This window comes from Falco cherrug, chromosome 19 (genome assembly GCF_023634085.1).
Source record: "Falco cherrug isolate bFalChe1 chromosome 19, bFalChe1.pri, whole genome shotgun sequence".
Lineage (NCBI taxonomy): Eukaryota > Metazoa > Chordata > Aves > Falconiformes > Falconidae > Falco > Falco cherrug.
The window spans coordinates 5,647,445-5,670,379 of NC_073715.1; the positions used below are offsets into that span (position 1 = coordinate 5,647,445).

The 22,935-nt window shown below is 59.6% G+C and overlaps 3 protein-coding genes across 4 annotated transcripts; 1 reads left to right on the forward strand and 2 right to left on the reverse strand.

Moving 5' to 3' along the window:
- Positions 1-483: 483 nt before the first annotated feature.
- CELA1 (chymotrypsin like elastase 1) lies at positions 484-2,875 on the reverse strand. Its single transcript, XM_055696458.1, has 8 exons — positions 2,415-2,875; positions 2,238-2,320; positions 2,026-2,126; positions 1,647-1,772; positions 1,418-1,554; positions 989-1,134; positions 737-886; positions 484-625 (listed from the first exon to the last, which is right to left on the reverse strand). Exons 1-8 carry the CDS (start codon positions 2,584-2,586, stop codon positions 608-610), a joined length of 933 nt encoding a protein of 310 aa, XP_055552433.1. The 5' UTR covers positions 2,587-2,875; the 3' UTR covers positions 484-607.
- A 601-nt stretch (positions 2,876-3,476) lies between these two features.
- On the reverse strand, positions 3,477-18,395 carry GALNT6 (polypeptide N-acetylgalactosaminyltransferase 6). 2 transcript variants are annotated; one of them, XM_055696437.1, is made up of 11 exons: positions 18,027-18,381; positions 10,537-11,147; positions 9,603-9,775; positions 8,509-8,658; positions 8,179-8,413; positions 6,740-6,857; positions 6,405-6,605; positions 5,806-5,937; positions 4,980-5,081; positions 4,700-4,852; positions 3,477-4,539 (listed from the first exon to the last, which is right to left on the reverse strand). In XM_055696437.1, the coding sequence occupies exons 2-11, from the start codon at positions 11,022-11,024 to the stop codon at positions 4,426-4,428; spliced, it is 1,866 nt and encodes a 621-aa protein (XP_055552412.1). In that variant the 5' UTR covers positions 11,025-11,147; positions 18,027-18,381; the 3' UTR covers positions 3,477-4,425. The 2 variants fall into 2 exon arrangements, with proteins under 2 accessions (XP_055552412.1, XP_055552413.1); XM_055696438.1 differs by lacking the exons at positions 3,477-4,539; positions 4,700-4,852 and having other exon boundaries at positions 4,945-5,203; positions 18,027-18,395.
- Positions 15,462-22,186, forward strand: LOC114016949 (uncharacterized). Its single transcript, XM_027811197.2, has 4 exons — positions 15,462-17,371; positions 19,043-19,165; positions 20,179-20,711; positions 21,790-22,186. Exons 1-4 carry the CDS (start codon positions 17,323-17,325, stop codon positions 21,958-21,960), a joined length of 876 nt encoding a protein of 291 aa, XP_027666998.2. The 5' UTR covers positions 15,462-17,322; the 3' UTR covers positions 21,961-22,186.
- Positions 22,187-22,935: the final 749 nt, after the last annotated feature.

Consider the following 22,935-nt stretch of genomic DNA (forward strand, 5'->3'; position numbering starts at 1 on the left):
CGTCCTCATGGTTCTTCCATGGGGGTTTGGGTTTGGGGTGCAAAGTTTGGGTTTGGTGCCGGGATTTGGTGCCGGTGCTGGGCGGGGGAGTGGCATGGCCGGTGCTCCAGGATGCGGCCATGGGGCAAGACAGTAACAGCCGCCCCGTCCCACATCCCCCGTTGGTTTTGGAAGAGAAACGGAGTGAATGGCAGGGAAAAAAATCCCAACTAGATCCCCCCGTGCCATCCTGGATCCCCGCTGCATCCCCAAGGAGCTGCGCTGCTGCCCGTGAAGAGGATTTGCAGCATTTTCCCCCTTTTCCGTTATCCTAAGGAATTTCCGGCTGCCCTGAAAGCTTTTCCTTGTGGCAGTTTCCTAAGGTGTGAGGAAGAGGAGGGACGCGGCCCAAGGGATGCTCTGGAAGATGGAAGGGGAAAAGGATGCTGAGGGTTGGGAGAGAAGGGATTGCCGGGCTGCTGGGCAAAGCACCCACCAGTGCGCTGGAGAGAGGAAATGATTTTATTGGCCCCAGCTAATAAAATTATTTTTGTAAACCCCCAAAGTCCAAAAGGTGGGGGAAGAGGATGTTCATTGCTTGGGCTGGGGATCAGGTTCTTCTCCTGCCTCAGTTCTGGGCCATCACCTGCGAGGGGAAGGACGGAAATGGCTGAGCCAGGGGGCCAGAGCCGGCCCATCGGTGCAACGATCACGTCCGGTCTCAGCCCCCCGGGCCCGCGCCCTGCCGACGCCTTACGTTGGTCATCCAGGAGATGTAGGCAGACACGCGGGTGAAGACGGTGGGTTTGTTCTTGACGTTGCAGCCCAGGCTAGAGACGAAGCTGGTGACGCCATGGACCTGGTACTGCCCGTTCACCGCGCAGTGGAGGGGACCGCCCGAGTCACCCTGCCGGACCAAGGAACCCCAGTGAGATGGGAGGGATGGGAACGCCGGTGGGATGGGAACGCTGGTGGGATGGTGGGGAGAAGCGGGATGCCGCAGCCGTACCTGGCAGCCGGAGCGGACGCCGTCACCGCCGGCGCAGACCATGGTGGTCTTGACTGTGGAGCCCCAGTAGGATGGGCTGGAGCAGATCTGGTGGTCCACCACGGGCAGGGGCGCCTGCATCAGGACGCTGGAGAGTTGCCCGTTGGCTGCACCCAACGAGCGCCCATCAATACCCTGCGAGGTGTGACAACCCCCCCGTGCCACAGCCGAGCCCACAGCCACCACTGAGCCCCTTGTCACGCATCAGATCCCCCCACCCTCTGGTACCCCCACACCCCCGGCACCCCCCCCGCCCCAGATGCCATGCCCTGAGCAAAGCCCTGCATGATGCCTCCTGGGACCTCGAAGGGCTTAAAAATATTGTTCAGGTCCCCCCTTCTCCCACAGTTTTGGGGGACTGAGGGTCCACGGCGCCCTGCCAGCACTCACTGCGGGTGAGACCCCAGCCCGTGATGTAGCAGGGGTATTTGTTGGGCAGGATGGAGCCCTCCCGGGGCAGGGCCGCCAGCTGCACGTAGCTGTTCAGGGTGGCAGAGCTGGCCAGGCGGATCAAGGCGATGTCGTAGCTGGTGAGAGGAGGGAAAGGGTGTTACAGGGACCCCCCCCCTTCCCAGTGATGCTCCCCCTCCCCTCAAATCCCCCTCCCCACACACGTTACCCCCCAGCAACGTTGTTGCTGTTCCAGTAGGGATGAATGATGATCTTGCTCACGCTGAAGACCTGCTCTTTGCCATCATTTGAGTAGAGGTTGTGCTCGCCAGCCACAACACGGAAGTTCAAGTTACTGCCGGCAAGACAAAAAACCACAGGATCAGGCCCCGAATTACGATTATTTCAAGAGGGAGTTAATATCAAAATGATTGATGCAAGAAGATGCTCCCAGGGATGGTCCATGTAACCCCTTGATGGGGGACCAGCAGGGACCTTCAAGGACTGCTGCTCCCTGTGCTGGGGCAGCCCAGATTTCTCCTTGGAAAGGTTTTTGGTGGAAAATGGCTTTTCCAGGAGAGGAAGGTGGGGGGCCCACGCCTGCTCACCGATCCACACAGTGGGCTGCCGTCATCACCCAGTTCTTCCGGATGAGGGACCCACCGCAGGTGTGACGCCAACTGCCACTGGAGTAATACTGGAGGGAAATCTGGGGAGGGGAGGGGGTGTAAGACATGGCGGGGGGAGGGGGGTCCTACCACATGGTCCTGGCAGGGTGAGACCCCCCGGGATTTACTGGGTGACCCCAGGAAGGACCCACCTGGGAGGGCCAGGCATGGGAGCGCGCCTCGGTCCCACCAACCACCCGCTGCACCCCATCGAGGTCCTGCTCGGAGCAGCGTCCTGCGGGACAGAGGATTGGGGGGGGGGGGGTGAGTTGCAACCAGGGGGGTTGCCACCAGCTAACGAGGCTGAGGGCTTCCCGCAGAGGACGCACCGCAGAGGGCGAGGGCGGCGAGGAGCACGAGCTGCAGCATCATCGTGGACCGTGGCGGAGCTCGGTCTGTGGCGGGGGCTGCACCGCTGGCGGCTTTAAAGGGGACGGAGGCGGGACGGGAAGAAACCCAGGTGGCACCGAGCTGCCTTGGTCCCTCTTCCAAAACATACATGGCCACGAAGGTCAGGGCTGCAGAACCCTGGGTGCAGCCCAAGGTCCCCTCGGCTTCGGGCAGGCAGCGCAAATCCCCGGGCAGAGGATGCAGCTCTCACATCCTCCTCTTCCGCGCATCTCTGGCAACGCCGCTGGGTTTCTCCCAGCCTCCAGCCCCACAGATGCCCCAGCTGCAGCTTTTGCGTTGCTCTTACCTGTGGGATGCCTCCCAAGAGGTTTTTCTGACACACCAACGGTGACTGCATTGCCACCGGGCTGGAGAATGAGAGGAAAATGCAGGGCAAGACCCCCACCCCCTCCAAAAAAACCCACCCAGCACAGCCAAGGGACCAGCCACAACCCCCACAGGACATTATTTTGAGGTTCAATGAAATACCAACATGGTTTGTAAGAAAAAACCTGATTTCTGGCCAAAAGTTTTCCCCCCTCCCCCCCCCCCGTTAAAAAGCAAGTGAGGCTGTTCTGGGATGGGGGGGCAAACCCGCAGCACCGAGGTTTTCACTCCACAGATAGAGCAGCTGCTGGAAAACAGCATTTGCAGCAGCGGTGATTATCAGTTCACATGGAAAAAAAAAAGGAAAGAAAACCTACACCTGCTGCATTTCTGCTTTTATCTCTAAGAAAAACATAAGATTTCATGGGGAAAATGGTCCCCAAATAATCACGTATTTATCAGCACAGGAGGGAACACAGCGAGGGACAGCAGTGAAGCCTCCACCCAGGCACAGGGACAATCCAACCCCAGTTTCAGCCCCCCCAAAACGTGACACCTCACTGCGTGGCTTTAAACCCCTTTTCGGGCTGCAAAAGGGACTTGCCAGGGCAAGAAGAGGGAGGGAAATTAAACCAGACGATGGTGGGAGCTCGGAGGAAGCTGGAGATGAGATGTCTGTAAAATAAATCATCTCTTTATTTGAGGTCGTGTATCCACAGACAGGTTCTCCCACCCACATGCCACTTCCAGGAGGTTTTTTTCCCCCTCCACGAGAAATGAAACGGCCACGACAGTGGCAGCTATAGTTGTTGGGCTTGAGGAAAACCAGGGGGAGAGGAGCTCTGGCCCCCCCCCGGCGCTGGCAAGAGCCGCTCCAGGAGGATGCCACGGTGCGCTCGAGCTGTGCTGTCGGGGGGGAAAAACCCTCCTCCGGGTCAGCGTGAGGGCAAGCAGAATCGCACCCAGGAATCATCATCGTATAATAATAATAAAAAATAATCTAACTCCCCCACCCCAAATCAAGCCTGATACCCAAGGCAGACAGCCCAGCTCCTCCCCTCCTGCCAGCAGCGGTCCCGACGCCTGCAGTGCCATGGGGGGTGAAGGTCGGACCCTGCAGCCTCCGGTGGTACTGGGGAGGGGGGGGTCCTTCGGCTGCACGGGGCCACCACAAACCACAGTCCACCCTTCTATGGGCTGAGCCACAGGGCCAGTCACCATCCTCCTCCTCACGGGCAGGAGTTTCCCACCTGGCTTCCACACGCGGGGTGGCACGGGTGCGTTTTTAAATGCCCGATATGAATTTAAGAGTCTCTGGCCAGAGCTGGGGAAAGGAAGGATGAGCAGGAGCTGGGTACCGAGGAGCATCCTCGGGCATCCCGAACGGCTGCCGAGCATCCTCAGGCATCCCGGATGGCTGCCGTGGCTCGGGCTCCGTGGTGTACTGCTGGCCAAGATCAGCTCCCTGGCTCCAAAGGCATGGGACTGAGTTCAAGGCAACCGTGAAATGCAGCATATTTAAGGCTTTTGCTTCTTAAATAAAAAAAAAGAAGTTTTTTTTGGATTCTGGCTTCCTGAGCGTGGTTGGGGCCAGCCAGGGGCACGGGCCGCTCTGCTCCCTGCCTAGGTGAAGGACCAGAGCTGGTGGGGGTCTCCCAAGTCGCAGGGGACCATCGCCGGGTGCTTCCCTCGTGCCGTCAAGCACGTGCCGGAGGCCGGGTTTTTAATCAGCCGGTCCTGCCAAAAAAATAGACGGCATCAGCTCAGCGATGCCAGTGGGACGTAGAAAGGATGGAACAGAGGGGAAGCAGCAGAGAAGCATCATCACAAGGAGCAGGGGGGGGATGATGCCACCACCTCCTGGGGCGATTCCCGGGGTGGGGAAGCCCCTCCTCACCTGTGCCAGGTCCCACTCCTCGCTGGCTGGCACCCGGCCGGGCTTCCCTCTGTACTGGCAGTCGCCCAGCTCGGCCGAGCCCGAGCCCACCCGCAGGCACAGCTCCTTCCCGATGTTGTGCCGCAGCTCCCGCTGGCTCGTGTATTCAAAATACTGGGGGGGAGGGTGTGCGTGCAAGAGCAGAGAGGGGACGTCACACTGCACCCCCAGAAAGCAACCCCCAGGAGATAAACAGGGGGACTGCAGGAAGGGGAACTGCTGGGGGCTGATGTGTGCCCACCTGGTTGCCCCCCAGCCCATGGCAGGGGTACATGATGAGCGGTTTCCCACCGTGGTTGTTCTCGCCGACGTCCAAGCAGCTTTTGGTGCCCTCATTTTTTATCTGCAGGGGAGTGGGACGGGGAGAAAAACACCAGCCCCGGGAGCAGGGGGGTGAGCCGGGCTGCGAGGTCCCGGGGTAGGGACCTGCCTTGGGTTTGGAGTTCGTGGGGCACTGGATTATCGCTGTGTAAACACAACGTCAGCACCAGGTGCCACGTCCGGGTCCCTCGTCCTTTCCAGGACGCCAGGAACGCCCACCCCAACGCCTCGGAGCCACCGAGCCAAAGGGAAGGAGCTGCCCAGGACGAGGTTTCAGGAAACAAAGTGAATTAAAACCCAGAGGGAGCTGGCACCCAGCCCTCGCCCTGGCCGCCACCGCGGCGACGGCTGCTTTCACACCGCCCCGGCTGAGGGGGGTGGGCTCAGACCCCAACACCTGGGTTGGGGGAAATGGGCTTTTTCTTGGCAGCTCCATCCTCGGGGATGAGCCGCTCCTCCGCATCCCACCTGTCCCCAGCTCAGGTCAGCTCTTTCACCCAATTTAACCCAACGCCACGGTCCCTCGCCCCAAACCAGCTCTGCCGGATTCCAGCTCTTTCACCATCAGCCAGAGCCCGAACCGGCCCCGCCACCAGTGATGGACGTGGTGACAGACACGGAAACCTCCAGAGCGCTGGTTTAGATGTAAACCCCCCCCAAATCCAACTTTTTGGGGACTTGCCTGCCATTGCTATGTCTAGCCAAGGACTGAGCCCAGCAGGATGCTCCGGGCACCCTGTACTTACTGCTCCGTAAAACGTTGGGGTCAGGTCAGGGACGAACATCTCCGGGTAGATGGTTTGGAGGTACCAGGTGAAGTTCTTGCAGTGGAGCCGCTCCCTCAGCTTGCGCCGGTCTGTAATGTCACCATACGTCTTCTATCGACAAAGTCACGTGAGAAAATTAAACTAACCTCCAAAGCCAGCAAGGAAAAAACAAAAGAACCGAGCCGGGGCTCAGAGCCGAGGGGTCCTCTGGCTTTGCCACCGTCCATCACGGCACCCTCAGGACCGAGACTGGCGCTGGGGTCTTGCCAGACACCCCGGCCCCTGGCAGGTACCCCCAGGCTCCCACCACTCACTGAGAGACCTGGGACAGCACAGCACATCACGGTGCTGCAAAAATTAAATCTTTTTTTTCTAATTGATGGTTTTCTACTAGAAAACACTGACCAAATAGAAAAAATAATAGGAAAAACATGCTTTTTGGCTGCATCTTCCCACCTGCATTAGCTTTCCCACCTCCAGGCTGAGCCCACCTCCTCGCTCTGCACAAGCCTGAGCTCCCAGCAGGATGAGCCCCCCCGCCCCTTGCCCTGGGAGAAGCCCACCGGCGCAGCCGGTACCTCTCGGGCCATCTGCGCGGCTTGCTGGTTTCTCCTGTAGAAGATCTCCTTGTAGTCGTCCATCCAGACCTCAGCCAGGCGGACCTGGTTCCTGGAGATGACCTGCGTGCCCTTGGGGAAGGTGTGGGGGCTCTTGGAGCGAAAGACGTGCCCCACCACGGAGCAAGGGATGATCTCGACTTGCCCCCCGCACTGCCAGACCTACAGGGAGGCAACGTCTGAGACGTAAGGGGGGGAGGGGGGGGAGGCAACCCCCCGTGCCCCTCCCTTTCCCCCCCCCCAAGACTGAGCATCCCTGAAGACACCCCTAGAAGGTGGCACTGAGCCATCCTTACCCTGAAGGACATTTCCACGTTCTCGCCCCCCCAGATCTCCATCTGGTCATCGTAGGAGCCGATGTGCTCGAAGTAGGACCTGGAGATGGCGAAGAGGCCACCGGCAAAGGTGGGGGACCTACAGGGGAGGGAGAAGGGGGGCAAGGCACCGCTAAAATAAACCCAGAAGGGCAGAAGTCTGAGTCTGGGGGACACGACAGCCCTCATGGTGGGTGCAAGCAGCGTCCCCCCCACCTCCCTGCCCCAGCCAGCTGTGCCCCAGGTGCGGTGGCTTTGGTGGAGGGGCTGCACTGGGCTGATGGGGGGGACGGGGGGGCGGTGGCAGTGTGACACCGCGGGGCCTCACCACCGGCTCCGAGCAAAAGGGGGATATTGTTACTGCAAACCTATCGCTGGGGAGAAGGGGGGAGATTAGAGCGCAGCGGCCGGCGCCCCATTCACTCCTCCGGCTTCTCTAATCTTTTCCATCTGATCTTTAGAAGAGGCTGGAACAGAACCTTGCTTTTATTCAGGAAAAAAAAAAAAAAAAAAAAAAAAGGATTCACTGAGCTGCTGCACTCCTGCCGAGCGGAGACGAGCCGCTGCCAGGAGCCAAACCACTGGCTGATGGTCAAAAGGACCTTTCTGGGGACGGGGACGTCTCCCGGCTGACCTCTGCACAAAGCCAGCCCTGCCGCCGGCTGGGGGACAGGGACCAGGCAGGGTGTCCGGTATCTCCCGGTGGGAGCACCCAGCTCATCGCGGGGCACCGAGAGAGATGGGCAGCAGGAAAAAACGTTCAGGGTTTCTCCATATGCAAAATAAGGGGATAAAAATCGGGGGTTTGGTGCAGTCTGAGCTGCAGGTGACATTCTTGCTGCTGTGCCAGCACAAGCGTCCACTTTGTGCCCAGGTAGCTGGGCATCCAAGAGCAAGAAGATAGAAGAGAGTGATTAAACCCTTAATGAGAGACTGTGCCTGAGTGGCAAGATGGCTGGGGGCAGTTTAAAGGCGTTTTTGTAGAAGGTCCTTTACGTTTGCCAAACCCCAGGGCAGGTTTCTCCTCTGCCAGCCCCACGGCTCCAACCGTGCCCAAGCAGCCTCTCCTGGGCACAAACCACCTGAGATCCCTCAAGCCAAGCATCCCATGGGGGAAGCTCTGGTGGGAAGAGATGGCATCACCTACCCAGAGGCACCAAAACCAACAGGGAAAACACCAACTTGTAGGAAAAGCGAGCAAAACCAACTGGAGGAAGGGGCAGCCTCCCGGCACAGGGCACCCAGCTCTTTGCCACCCCTGGCTGTCCCCCCAGCCAAGCACCCCGCAGCAGTCACACACCTCAGCTGGCTCCAATTCCAGCCTCTGGGTCCGGACACGGCATTCCCAGGGCTCATCCCACCTTTGCTACCATCACACCAGCTCCGAAGCGGATAGATATCCTGCTGCTGCGAGGGCTTACTTGATGGGAAAGGTCTCATCCTTCCTCCGCTGCCTCTCCCGGGGCGGGACGACCTCCCAGCCGAACGTCAGGCTCCAGTCGAAGTTGCCCCGGCTGTGCTGTTTCCCATTCTGGACCGGCTTGGAGAACTCGAAGGTGTTGAGATCGATGGTGGCAATGTCGGGGCTCACCACGGCCGTGGGCTCTTCAGCGATGCGGGATAAGAGGGGCTCCAGCCAGCCGTGGAAACACTCGCCTGGGACACAGGGAAGGGTCAGCCACGGAGCGGGGACAAGTTCAGCCCCCCCGCCCCAGCTCCCTGGGGACCCCCAGGAGGTGGTGGGGACTCACAGTGGGCATCCAGGAAGGTCAGGACCTCCCCACTGGCCACGCTGGCCCCCAGCAGCCGTGCCGTGATCAGCCCTTTGCGCTCCTCCTGCCGCACGACTCGCACGATCTGGAGCTGCTGCACGTAGCGATCCAGCTCGTCCTTCAGGTAGTCTGGGGGGGTGGGTGGGTGGGGGGACAGCAACCGGCTCCGTCAGACGGGGAGATGCCAGTCCCTGCATCCCACCCTGCCGCCCCCCGCGCATCCCTGCCCCTCAGAGGCGCCGTGAGCCCCAGGCACAGGCAGAGCCTCCTCTCCCCAAATCCCAGGCTGGTTTTGGGGAAAGAAAGTGAATTTTGCAAAGGAGCTGGACACCGGCTCCACCTAATCCCCCGCTGGAGAGGGATTAGGGGGGTGACGGGGCGAGGAGGTCCCGTGCCCTGTGGCCAAAGTGTCACCTGGACCAAGCTGTCACCAAGCGAAGGGACAGCAGACAAGGTGTCTCCAAAGGAAACCTGGTTCCTCTCCTGGTTTGGCCAATGCCAAGCCAAAAGCTGGGAACGGCTGAGTGAGAGCTGGGGTGCTCAGAGGGACCCCAAGTCCAACCCACGCCCACCCCCCCACCCCCAACCAAGCTCAAGGGCGACCGAGCCCTGCGTCACCCTGAGGCTTCACCTCCCTGGGAGCCTGGGTGGGTGCTGGGCAGGGAGGGAGCGTTTATCTCCGGAGCGAGGGCAAAGTTTGCTCCTCTCCAGTGCCCTGATGATGAACCACATCGTTAATTTGCTCTGGGCGTAGCTAATGAGGATTGCAGCCTGGCAGGCCAACTGGCTGGTGGACCAGGTATTTGCAGGATGCGGGAGGAGCGCCCGGTTTTTCTCCAGGGCCGGGTTAACAGTGGCACTGGAGATGGGAAAATCCCTGAGGATGCTCCCGGGTGGGTGCAAAAACCATGAAGAGGAGTCAGATGCCTCCTGGGCTGCTCAGAGAGACAGCGCCAGCCACTTGTCCTCCGAGTGGCTCAGAGCCACGGCTCCCAAGGATGGAAAGATGCTTGGCATCCCTCCAGTCCCCGCATCCTTCCTGGTCCCCGCATCCCCCCTGGGGTCCCACCCACCATCCGTGCTGGCATCATCCACCAGGATGACCTCCCTGAGCAGGAGGGCCGGCGAGGTGTGCAGGACACTGTACACCGTCCGCAGCAGCGTTGACCAAGCTTCGTTATGGAAGACAATGACGACGCTGGTGGTGGGCAGGGGGGGGCACCGCTTGAATTTCTGGTCGATGCACCTCGGGGAGAGAAAAGCAGCGCTCTAAGCAAGATGGGGAAGGAAGGGCACGAAAGAAATTAAACACCACTCATACCCCGTGGCAGGAGAGCGGCTCCTGTGGCGCTCAGCTCGTCACCACTTTGATTTCAACTGATTTCTCCCTCTCCCCCCGCTACCGGCGGAGTGAATCACATTCCTGCCGCCCGCCCAGCCCCGGTGTCCCCCCGTATTGTCACCGCTACACCTGCTAAGCACGGATAATCGCCTGCCAGCACAGGGGAGGGGGAAGGGGGGGCTGGTTTCCATGCCAGGGCTGGGTTTCTCCCTCCTATTCAAGCCTTTTTTTCCCCCACCCCAAAATCCTCCCCAAGCAGGCAGGGGTTGGGGAGGTCCGTGCTTTAATCCAGCAGCCCACAGCTGGGGACAGGCAAGGAAATCTCTCTCAAGTTTACGCCACTCCCTTCGCCCCCCCCCCCCCCCCAGCGGGGTCTGGGGCTGTTCCACTCGGCTAAGAAAAGAAAAAGTCCGATTACTGCAGCCAGCTGAAATAAAAGAGGGGGGGGGGGGGGGGGGGGAGATGCCAGAGCCACCCAGCCGCGAGCAGGGACCCGGGGACACAAAGGACTGCTGCTGGCTTTTGCCCGTTGCCATTAAAAACCAACCCCAAGGGGACAAAACGGAGGGGAAAAAATAAGAAATAGATGTATTTTTTTCAGCTCTCCCTCCATTCGATCCCCGGGCTCCCCTTGCCCCGCCGAGGGGGACCCGCGGGGGTCTTACTCCGGGGGGCGGCTGTCGGGTCCCAGCGCTCGCTGGAGGGAGATGCGGTCGCTGGCGAAGGCGTTGAAGCAATGCTTCTCGTAACCTCGCTCCTTCTCCTTTGTCTCCTCCGGTGTCCACTGATCCTTCTTGAAGGCTTTGCCGTCGGCGCCGGGGCTGGCGGGGTCTTGGGGGGGTCTCTCCATCAGCGGCCGCAGCTCCGCCGCCGTGTAGACGCCGGGCAGGCAGGCGCGAGCGCTGGGCAGCAGTTCCTCCTGCCGCTCCGGAGCCCCGATCTGCAGCTTTGGCATCGAGTCGCGGATGTTGTTGACCGCCCCAAGCATCAGGTCAAGGACCTGGTCCTTCCCCTGGACGATGTTCTTCAGCCAGGGCTCCTCACTCGGGTCCTTGTTCCCCACGTCCTTCTGCAGGATGAAGAGGAAGATGACGAAGATGGCACCTGCCAAAGCCACCTTCAAGGGGCTGTAGCGTCTCCGGAAAAGCCTCATTATTTTTTTTTTTTTTTTTTTTTTTCCCCCGTGTGGCTTCCAGAGGGTCCTCCCTGCTGGATAGGCGCTTCAGAGATGTGGGGTCTCGTGGTGCTTCATGATGTTCTGCTCCATTCCGCTAACCTGGGGAGGAGAAACACCCACAAGTTAATTCCCAGACTGGATGTGCTTCAGGTCCATCCTCTTCATATTAATAGAATATTAATTATATATTAAGTTCACTCCCTGCAAGGGGGCAAGCAAGACCTGGAAAATCCACTTCCCCCACAGCCCTTTCAGCCTGTAAATCCATGCTAAAAATAAAACGCCAGGAAAGAAAGTGAAGTTTGAAAAACGCCGCAAGACGTGCTGGACTCGGCCACCAGAACCATGGGACATCCCCAGCAGCTTCTCCTGCGACAGAGCCAGCTGCCACAGTGTCCCCAACCCCACAAAGTCCCCACATGCACCGGGAGCAGCGCAACGGAGCCGAAATAAAGCCGGTAACATTTGCCAGAGTATTTTTGGCCACATGGGAAAAGCCTTTCCCCGGGTGTTTTCCCTGCCTGCAGCATCGCCGGGAAGGAAACCAGGCGCAGGACCCCGTGGCGCTTTGCTTCTGGCTGGGTTTGAGCAGAAGGGTCGGTGCCCGGTGCCCTGGCCGGTGGCCACCGGGAGCTCAGCGTTGGCCACCAAGGCTCCGCCGGGATGTGGCCACAGCACCGCGACTGCCCCGGTTTTCCCACCGCCAACCTCCCGCGGCTGCTCTTTGTGAGCCGCTGCCGCCGGAGCATGGCCAAGCTCTGCGGGAGCCATTCACCGGCATCTCCTCCTCCTCTTCGGGGTGTCCCCCCTCCTCCTTTTTTTTTTTTTTTTTTCTCTCCCCTTTTCTTTTTATCGCCTTGGAAATGGCACGGCCCCTGAGCGGCGGAGGGCACCTGCCAGCAACTTCAAGGGCGAGGGAGCTCGGGCTGGTGGAGGAGGGACGAGGCCACCCCTGGGGTCACCGCGCTCAGCGCCGCAGGGATCAAAGCCGGTGGCCGGACCACGCTTCACTGCCAAGGGCGCCCGCGGCGGGGCAGGACCGGGCACCGAAGGCTCCATGGGGCAGGGGGGGCGCAGGGAAGCAGAATTGAGGGGGGGGGGGGGGAAATAATAATCCTCCACCACAATTTCTGCTCGCCTCTCCACAAAGATGCTCCCGTCCCACTCCTGCCCCCGCGCCCCGATGCTTTCGCCGCATGGTGCAAGCCGCTGCCCCGCGAGGAGGCGAGTGGCGAAGATAACCTGTTTTGGGGAGGAAAAAGCCCTTTTCACCCCGCCGCCCCTCTCCCACAGCCGCTGCTGCTGTCACCGCGCTAACGAAGCACGCTCGCTCGTTAGTGACACGATGCTAATAAACCCCAGGGTGGCACCTGGGCGCAGGTTTGCGCACAACAGCGGCACCGCAGCTCCCCAGAGGGCTCCAACCCCCAGCCTCCTCCTCAATACCTTCCCCCCAAAAACAAATAAAACCCCCTCAAATCCCAAGAAAAAAGCGCTGGGGTGGGATTTGGGCTGAGCTCCGGCGTGCTGCCCGCTCCAGCCCCGCAAAGCCCCGGGTTTCCCGACAGAAATCCCAGGTCGGGATGGGGCTGGTCCAGCACCCGGGAAAACCGACGGCAAAACGAGCTGGTGGAGCCCATCGGGTTGGGAAAAGGGGGGAAAAAGGGGTTTGGTGGAAATTTGGCGGCAGCCAGAGCATCCTCCGCAGGGCGGGAGGGAGGAATTGTGGGGAGAGATGGAAGCTGAGAGATGCTGGGGGGGGGGAGGGGGGGGCGGAAATAAATAAAATCAAAGCAAACCAAGACTGACACGTCGCTGTGAGCAAACAGGGCACCGTGGCCGCGCGCTCCACGTGGCAGCGAGCCGGAGGCCACGACGGCGACATGGGAAGCGGTTCGGGATGGAGAACAGGTGGCAGCGGGAAGTGGGGTGGGATCCTGCCCCCGCCTGCGACCCCCCCCCAGCCCCCGCCGGGCTCTGCCGGGAAAGGGCTGGCGCTGCCGGTGGGATTCGGCCGCTCACCGAGCATCGCAGCTCAGCTCCGGGGTGCGAGGGGATGGGGGTCCTCGTCCCGGCTGGGGTGAGCCCTTGGGGTCCTGGGCCAGGACCCCCAGAGGTGGGCTGGGGGGCAGCTCTGCCCACCCCAGTGGGGGTGAGAGGGGGTTGGATCCTGCCCACCACGGTGCACGGAGCTTCACAACCTGCTGGGGGTGCTGGGCTGTCCCAGGGGGGCTCTGTCCTGGGTCCCCTTCCCTGAAGGGGGTCCATCCCGGGCCCCCAGACCCTTCCCCCGCCGGGGGGGGTCCACAGCAGGACCCCCGGACCCTGCTTCCCCCAGGGCAACTGTCCATACAGCACCCCCAGTGCACGGGCTCTGCAGCAGGACCGGGAGCTGTACCGGAGCCCCCAGCAGCCCCCCCCCTAACAGCACCCCTAGCAGCACCCGGCACCCCCCCTGTGGCAGCTCCCCAGCCCCCTCCAGCAGCCCCCCTCAGCAGCACTCAGCACCCCCCAGTAGCACCCTGGCAGCCCCCTGTAGCCCCGCCTTGCAGCCCCTCCAGTACCAACCCAGTAGCCCCCCCAGCATACCCAGCACCCCAGTGGCAGCACCCCTCCACCTCCAGCAGCACCCAGGACCCCCCAGTAGCTCCCCCCTTGCAGCTTCCCCCCCCCCCAGCACCAACCTGGCAGCCCCCCCAGCACCTCTCGGCAGCACCCCAGTGGCACCACCACAGCACCCCCCCAGCAGCACTCAGCACCCTCCCCTCCCCAGCAGCACTCAGAGCACTCAGCACCCCCCCCCCAGCAGGACTCAGCACCCCCCCGCCAGCAGCACTCAGCACCAACCCGGCAGACCCCCAGCAGCACCCGGCAGCCCCCCCAGCGGCACTCAGCGCCCCCCAGCACCAACCCGGCAGCCCCCCTAGCGGCACTCAGCGCCCCCCAGCAGCACCCGGCAGCCCCCCCAGCGGCACTCAGCGCCCCCCAGCAGCACCCGGCAGCCCCCCCAGCGGCACTCAGCGCCCCCCAGCACCAACCCGGCAGCCCCCCCAGCGGCACTCAGCGCCCCCCAGCACCAACCCGGCAGCCCCCCTAGCGGCACTCAGCGCCCCCCAGCACCAACCCGGCAGCCCCCCCCCCCCAGCGGCACTCAGCACCCCCCAGCACCAACCCGGCAGCCCCCCCCCCAGCGGCACTCAGCGCCCCCCAGCACCAACCCGGCAGCCCCCCCCCCCCCCCAGCGGCACTCAGCGCCCCCCAGCACCAACCCGGCAGCCCCCCCCCCAGCGGCACTCAGCGCCCCCCAGCACCAACCCGGCAGCCCCCCCCCCCAGCGGCACTCAGCGCCCCCCAGCACCAACCCGGCAGCCCCCCCCCCCAGCGGCACTCAGCGCCCCCCAGCACCAACCCGGCAGCCCCCCCCCCCAGCGGCACTCAGCGCCCCCCAGCACCAACCCGGCAGCCCCCCCAGCGGCACTCAGCGCCCCCCAGCACCAACCCGGCAGCCCCCCCAGCGGCACTCAGCGCCCCCCAGCACCAACCCGGCAGCCCCCCCCCCCAGCGGCACTCAGCACCCCCCAGCACCAACCCGGCAGCCCCCCCAGCGGCACTCAGCACCCCCGGACCCCCCGACCCCCGCCCGCTCACCGGCCGCCGGCGCGGGCCGCAGGTGTCCCGGCGGGGCGGGGCGGGGCTGGCGCGCGGGCGAGGCGTGGGCGGGGCCGCCGCCACCTGCCGCCGCCGCGGGGTACAGGTGCAGGGGCCTGGCGCCGCCGCGGTCCTAGCGCCGCCCGCCCGGGGAGCGACGCGGCCGTCCTAGCGCCGCCCGCCGGCCCCGTCAGCGCCTCCCCGGGCCCGCGGCGGCCTGGCACCGGGGTGCCGGCGGGGCCGGGGGGCTGCCGGCGCCGTGTGGGGTGGGCGGGGGGCTGCCCTGTCCTACAGGGGCTATAGGGGCCGGGGGCACGGGGGGTGACGGGCCTACAGGGACCGCAAGGGTCACAGGGGCCTGGCACTGGGGGTGCTGGGAGCCACAGGGACCTATAGAGGCCATAGGGGCTAAAGGGGCCTGGCACTGGGGGTGCTGGGAGCCACAGGGACCTATAGAGGCCATAGGGGCTAAAGGGGCCTGGCACTGGGGGTGCTGGGAGCCGCAGGGACCTATAGAGTCCATAGGGGGTAAAGGGGCCTGGCACTGGGGGTGCTGGGAGCCGCAGGGACCTATAGAGGCCATAGGGGCCACGTACTGGGGGTGCTGGGAGCCACAGGGACCTATAGAGGCCATAGGGGCAGGACCCCAGTTGTGCTGGGGACCAGTAAAGGCCCGGCATTGGGGCTGCTGCCAGGAGCTATAGGTCCTATGCTGCCCAAGCGCCGGGTGTGATAGAAAGCTTAGATATAACTAGATGAATAGGATATGGAAACCTTAGAATAATTAACATTCTCATTGTGTGTACAAAAAGGAGTTTCACAGTGTGACTTTGCAGATGAGGCCCGGCCCTGGGGCCCCCATCTCATTGAGGTGGATCTGGGATGCTCTGTGTGCCGGTAAACACCGGTACCCAACATCTGTGCCTTGAGATGGGAAAACTGGATCTGTCCCCGTTTAGGGTTTGGAAGAAACTCAAGACACAACCGAGTCTGCACGAAGAGAGTGAAGGTGAAAAGTTCAGAGCGAGGGAGACTCCCAAGCCTTCATCCTCAACGACCCCCGGACCACCACCAGGAGACAATGAGCAAGCCCAAATGGGAGGAAACAGGATAATGACTTCTCAGTAGACTAATTATCCTAACCCAACCTATTATCGGGCATCTATTGAATATGTAGGAATGTATACTTTAAATCACACGTGCACGAAGGAGTCGGGGCAGCAGGTGCTTTTGGAATTATCCACCCTGATGCCCGCCGGTGAATTAAACGTAACTGCTTTAGAACCTATCCTGAGTTGTAGAGTTTAATTCTGCACGTCAGGTGGCAGCGAGAGAGGTGCTGGCCCGGTGTGAACGCCCTTCCTACGTGTGCCTCTTCCTTAATTCGTGCCACATTTGTTATTATTTATTAATTACCCTGCGGGCAGCGCGGAGCCCCTGAGCTCCCTGGCCCGGGGCAGTGCTCCCCTGCAGCCAGCAGTTTATTTACTGTTGGTTTTACCAGGCTGCAATAATTGCTGGTAATATTTGTTGTGAGCGTACCGGTGGCTATAAATAGCCACGTCAACTTGGAGCTGGCTAATTATTCCCATCCCTCTGTGTCATCCCTTATTAGTCTGTCTCTTCCCATCAACCTGCCGATGACACCAGCCTGCTGCTCTCTGCCAGCACCCCCAGCCCGCGCTGGGGGCCGTGGCCGTGGTCCCCCCTGGTGTGCACGGGGGTGGCAACCCAAAGGAAAGCCCCCCGCTCCGAGCACCCCGTTTCCCTTGTCCTCAAGCCCCGTGTTTGACACTAGATGGTAGCATCTTCATGAAGCTTTGGCGTGAGGATCAACAGCTGCTCGACGCAGCATCAGAACTCCCCGGAAAATCCAGGTGAGATATTAATGGTGTGAAAGAGCCGCTCAAAGCCCCTTCAGGGGTGATGTGACAGGTACAAGCCCACTGGCGAGGGATTCCCGTGCCCATGAAGGGCATGAGCTGCCCCAAAATCTCCTGTGCACCCCAGGAAAGGCGGCAGTGCAGATGCACGAGAAGGCGGAGAAGCAGGAGGGTGATGAAAAAAACCCCAGTGGCTTCTCTGGGATCCCAGGGGGATGAGCCCTGGGCAGGTTTTAATCACCCAGCTGAGGACTTTGCTTTGGCTGCTGTGCCTTACGGAGGATTTGGGAGATTTGAGCTGAGGCAGAGTGAGTATTAATTTGGATTATTGGGATATTAGCTTGAATATTAGCTGCCTTACAGGGGATAAGTCGGGCAGGGCTCCGGGGCACCGCAGACACATAAATAACCAGCAGCCCCCCCCCCATTAAAGCACAGAAAGGTGGGGGGAAACTAAGTCACAGAAAAGGCACCTGCCTCACCCAGCGCGGCGCAGAGAGGAGCCAACGTTCCCCCGCCATGAGGCCACCCTCGGCCTTCAGCATCGTCTGCTGCGCTTTTAAGGAGCTAAATTTAAACCCCGGGTTTGCACAGCGAGCTCCTGCAGTTCACTGCCGCTTGGTTTCCTGCCTCTCCACCGCGCAGAAGTTTCGCTCTTAACACAAAATCCGCGGGGGAAACTCCCTGCCCCGACGTTTGCTGCCGCTGAACTTTTTTATTTCAGCTGCCACTCGCCGAGCCTGATGTCGCACGGCGTGCCCCCAGCCGCGGGAAGGAGGGCCCCCCGCCACAGTAAGTGTGCTTCTGCGGAAAAATGGAGCTTTTTTAGCTTCATGGGGTCCACGCCGGGCTGTGTCACGGGCGGGATGGGGGGGGACACGGGCTTTTCGCCCCGTTAAACCAGCCCCGTTCCCTGGCGCTGAGGGAGAAGGTGGCTCAGCGCGGGTCCTGCCCTCTGAGGCGCTTGGTGAACCCCAAGTATCTGAGTTCTCCCGGATTTTTGTCTTCTCGGATTGCTTCTTTTAATTGCCGTTTGTGAAATGCTTTTCAGGTGACGCAGGAGATGAAAATCTCCTGGTGCCCCATCCTCCTCGTGTCACAAAAGTAATTTGGGGGAAATGAAGGGAGAAGCAGTTAACTACTGAAAAAAACAGCAGGGATCCGACAAAATCAATAGAGGCTTGCCTGGGAATGACAGCTCTAAATCAAAGGCTTCTTAATAATTAATTAGCATAGTTATATATAACGCTCAGACAAAATAGATCCTCTCAATCGTTAACTTGGTATGTCAGCTATGAAGTTAGCTGCTTTGGGGGGGTGCAAAGCGTTTGGCCTGGGTTTTTAAGAATCAGTGAGACCCAAAGAGCCCGACCTACAGTGCCGTTACCGTCGTGGCTCGACTGGTGTGAGGAGCACCGAAATGCCCTGCGCTGGCCGCGGACCTTACCATTTTGTCTGCAGTTTTCCTGGCGCCGGGTGCGTTTCCTTCAGGCTGGTTGGGATTTCTGCCCTTCGCCCCTACTGGGGAATCCACATCGCCCAGAGCGTCAGAGAAGGCTCCATCAAACCGATCAGCCGAGCCCCTAATTACAGAGCCGGAGCTTAAATTTGCAGTGCTGAGCAGCAGCGAACCTGGAAAGTATGACAGGAAGCAAAGCCGATTTGCATATTTATGCTAATTGAGATTGCACGAATCTTTCAAATTAAAATGTACTTTGCAGATGGCTTGCAGATTTGCACGGGGCTTTGGTTTTATTTATTATCTTTCAGACTGGTAATAATTGATGCAATATGGTAAAACTGGAAAGTCTAATCCACAATACAGCTGTTAAAGCAAGGAGAAATGTGTTGAACACAATGCAGAGAGATTTTATTTCATAGTAACAATATTTGGTTAACGCATACCGTGTGGGCATGGGCTGGATTTTAATTTGCAGGGTATTTCTGAGAGCAGAAGGGGCAGCTCGGGGCTGAGCATCTCCAGAAAGGGGAATTGTGCCCCCCACGCTTGGACATCGTTCCTGTAAGGGCTTGTTGTCAGGAGTTTGTTTGCTCTCATGCCACAGCACAAAAAATTGGATCCATTGGTATAAAGGGAATGGGAAATGCAGCTTTTTCCAGGTAGATTTGTCAATAAATGGGGCTTTTTGGTTGTTTGGAGCTGAGCTGGCGGCAGCTGTGGGCTGAGAGGTGGAAAAGCCCAGCCTGGCTGTTCAGTTATCCCCTGACTTGGGAAGAATCACTTCCCTTTTCAGTTTTTTTTCCTTTGTAAATTGTAAGAGAACTGGGAGTGCTTCTTTCTTTGCAGTCCTGCATGCATGAGCACGTGGGATCTCCAGGGATCCTGCAGCACGACCGAGCCTGGTCCTCCCCATCCCACCAGCTCCGGGTAACCTCGGTGGCTCCTTGCTGCCTTTGCACAATGCACAGACGGTTATTTTCTCTTGCTTTTCTCCTGATCAGGCATGATGGAGATGGAAGAAATATTCCTCCAGCTCTGTGAGGAGGTCACCAGGTTGCAGGATCTGTGCACCAAGCAGGGCAAGCTCCTCCAGAAGCTGGCTGCCAGGAAGGGACCCATCCTTGGTAAGCAGCGAGGCCGGGGAGGGTGCACTGAAACTGCAAATCTTGGCTGACTGGTGTCATTTGAAGCTTTGTACTGGTGCCGGCAAGAAGCTTGCTGTGAAAAGCTGGGGTAATGGGAAACTGGAGTGAGGCAGAAATGTGCTCTGCAACCTGTGCTAGCTGTTGCGGCTTTTTGGCTTTGCCTTCTCCATCAAACCCAGAGTAACGTGCGCGTGTGTCTGCTCAGGGTCATGGTAAAACCGCCGCGGGCACGTGGCTGCTTATTCACACATCTTGTCCGTGGGGAGGGGGGGAAGGAGCATGGGGCAGATGGTACCCATTGCCTACAGCAGTTTTGGGAAGCAGGGGTGGTGGCAGAGCATCTGCAGCCCAGAAACTTCCCTGGGGAAATGTTGTCGCCCTCCCCAGCAGCCGGTCTGGTTTTCCAAGAAATCTCCCTCCCTGTCCCCTGGCTGTGGTCCATGTACTCATCTGTCACCGCTCCCCCCCCCCCAGCAGTCCCATCACTCCCGCAGGGTTTTGCACCCTTGTTCCCAACCTTAAAGGGTGTTTGCTGTGGTCAGGAGGGATTGGCTCGGGCAAAGGGCTGCCACGTGCTGTGAAACCAGCAGCCTCCTGGGCTTCCCAGCCCTGTGCTTGCCTCCTTTCCCTGCAGCTCCGCTGTCTGTGTGTCCTTCCTGGGGCTGGGGCGCAAATAAACATCTCCAAATAGGACCTCAACCAAAGCCATTACTGGGATCAGCCCGGCTTTTGGGGATGCGGCAATGTCTCAATGTCTGCTAAGGTGGCTAATGCTCCTCTGACTCCCAGCCCTCTCCGGCTGTCCTCAGATGTTCTTTCTTTGCTGGTCCAGCCTTGTATTTAATTGAGTAATGGACAGGCGAGCTTTGCCAGCAAGGAGGTAGTGCCTGGTTGTTTTGCAAGTGCAAAAGGAAAACAAAGCAATGGGAAGGGACAACACAAATGTTGTTAAAGTCCCAGGCATGACTGCTCTGGCTTGCTTTCGTTTACAGATATCCCCGTGTCGCTGCCAATCCAGTGCACGGAGGATATGGTCACGCAGGAAGAGGAAAGGCCACCAGAGAGCCACCAGAAATGCCCAGAGGCCCTGGCATCTTCCAGGTCTGACCCGGAGGGCTCTGCTCAGCCCCTGGCGCAGCTGCACGCTGCTGGCATGCTGCCCGCCCTCGATGGCAAACACTCGCCAAGCACGGCGAACACCAGTGTCTTTGGCGGTGGAACTGGAGGAGCAGCTCTTGCCATAGCTTTTGGCAGCAACAGGGCAGAGAGGAGCGAGAAGGTGGATGTAGACACGTGGCTGCAGACCTGTAGGATGCTTCCTACTGTGACAGCCCCCAGGGAAGACGTGGGAGCTGGCTGCAGCCCAGAGGAATTTGTGGCACCAAACCCAGTCGCTGGGGACTCCTTTCTGACTCTTCTGGACCTCTACGAGGCACCAGAAACCCTTCGGATGGAAGATGCTCCCAGCGAAAGTGCTCTGCCCGCGGAGGCTAAAGGCCCAGTAGAGATCCGAGGACCCGTGAAGGTAAATTGTGAGGCTGGCAGGGGTTTTTGTCCATGACTTTTGCCTGGCTTTCCTGGCGTCATGGCAGCTGCCCAGCTTCAGCATCTTCTCCATCAGCCCTGCTGTGACAGTGATTCTGTGGCAAAGCAGAGGTTTAGGGTTATGTTCTGGAAAAGTCTCTAAGCACCCAGTTCTCCAGTTCCCAGGGAAATGAGGTACATAAAAGCCCCTGGGGTCTGGCTGCCAAGCAGCACCTGATGCACCTGGGGAGAAATCCCTCCCGTCATCCTTTCTGAGGAACCCTTGAAGCAGTCGAATCAGCCTTGGTGGGGGGAAAACCGGTATTGAACTCCTTTGGATCTGCAAATTAAACGAGCTCATAAATATTGCCTTTATTCTTTTGGATTTATATGCCCGCAAAGGGATGATTTCTAAAGACATCCCGAACTCTGGCCCCTCGGTCCTCCTTGTAAGCCTTCAGAATGCGTCTAACAGGTGGGACACCAACCCTGGCCCCACCAGCGAGGGTCCCCGTAATGCCAAGCTCATTTCCTTTCATTCCCTCTCCCAAATGAGGCCCTTAAAAATTGTTTCACGGCTGCCGTGGCTACATATTCATGGGGAAAGCTATTGATTTTCAGCCTGGGCTATATTTAGAAGCTAGGTTCTTTTTGAGAAGGAGGAGAAAGAAAGAAGTGGAAGCGGTGTCTGTCTGGTAAAGCCCTAATGTGCTTTATCAGCACTTAAATGATAATGGCATAAAAAGGAAATTACAAATGCACTCCAATTTGCTTCTTACAAAAGCAGTTTTCTCATGTTCTGGCTTGGATAGTGGTTGTAGCTGCTGAGGGATAAGTGGGGGGATAACGGGGGATGCTCAGGTGCCATATGGAGGCAGGATCTGCCGGTGGATTTTGGCGAGGATGGGGTGAGGGGGGACTCGAGCTCCCTGCCTGCAGCACCCTCAGCCCAGCCTTCCCGCAGGCACAGAGCAGTGAGCATGGCAGACCCCGGGGTGGGGGCTGGAAACAGCTGGGGGCTTGTGAAAAGGCTGCCTCTGCCGATCCCACTGACCGCTTTTCCCCGTTGCTCCTTGCAGACGTCCTGGACGCCGGGCTGGGTGCTGGAGGACGGTGATGGGGCACTGGGGCAAGGCGCTGGCCTCGCCTCTGAGGGTGCTCAGGCTTGTGACATTTGCCAGGAGATGTTCCCCTCGGACGCAGCGGGCCAAGCAGGCTATTTAAAGCACGTCTTAGCCCACATGAAGTAGGACTCGTCTTCATCGGAAATTCGCATATTTGCACCTCGATCAGCGTGATGGGCTCCGGACCTTCATGAGATCGTGGTGCCAGCTGTGGCCGGGGCCAGCCCCGGCAGAGCTGCTCTGCCCGGCGATCCACTATGCTCCCAGACTCGGCTCTCGATGTGATGCTTGATGAGGTTGAGGGCTCTGGGTGTGTTTTGGCTTGTTGAGCTTTGTGGATATCAAAGCTGCTACTGGCCTGGGGTCTGGGGGTGTGGGGGGGCTGGGGGGGGAGGAGCTGTAGCTTGATGGGAAATGAAAATTTTTCAAAAGTCGCCTTTAACTGGGAGGAAATGAATTTTCCATAAATAGTTAGGGATGTCTGAAAAGTCACACTGCCTTTTCCCAAGACCGTGGAAGGTGGGGTGGGAGAATCACAAGGTTTTCACGGTTGCTAAACCTGAATTGGTCTTTTGAGGGAGGCTCAGCGGCTCGATGCACGGGCAGGATCGCACCTTCCACCGGTGTTCCCGGAAAGGACAGAGCCTAGAGCTCTTCTCGTGAAAACCTCATCAGCTCCAGCTCAGTAATTTATGGGCGTTTAATTGAGCGCTCTACAAGTGGGAAAAGGTTTATCAGCACCCAGGTCGGCGCTCTCAGCCCGAGTCCCGCTGTGTTTAGAGAGCAGTGGAGCAGAAAGGGGCTCCTGCAGCGCAGGGATGCGACCGACGCGCGTGGTGTGGTCTCGTCTTTCTATTCACTCTCCTGGGGAAAACATCTCTTGAAGGAAAAGCCCTGGGAGGCGGTGAGTGGATGTGACTAGAGGGTGCAGAGGGTGCAGCTTCTGGTCCTGCGGCTGGTTCTTCACCAGAGCCTGGGTGCACCTCATCGGGCTGTGGTTTGCCCTCAAGCAAGGTTTTGGTCTTGCCCTGCATAATAGGAACAAGTAATTGCATGTGGGGGTGTCATCCATGTGACAAGAATTAAGATTATATTCGCTCA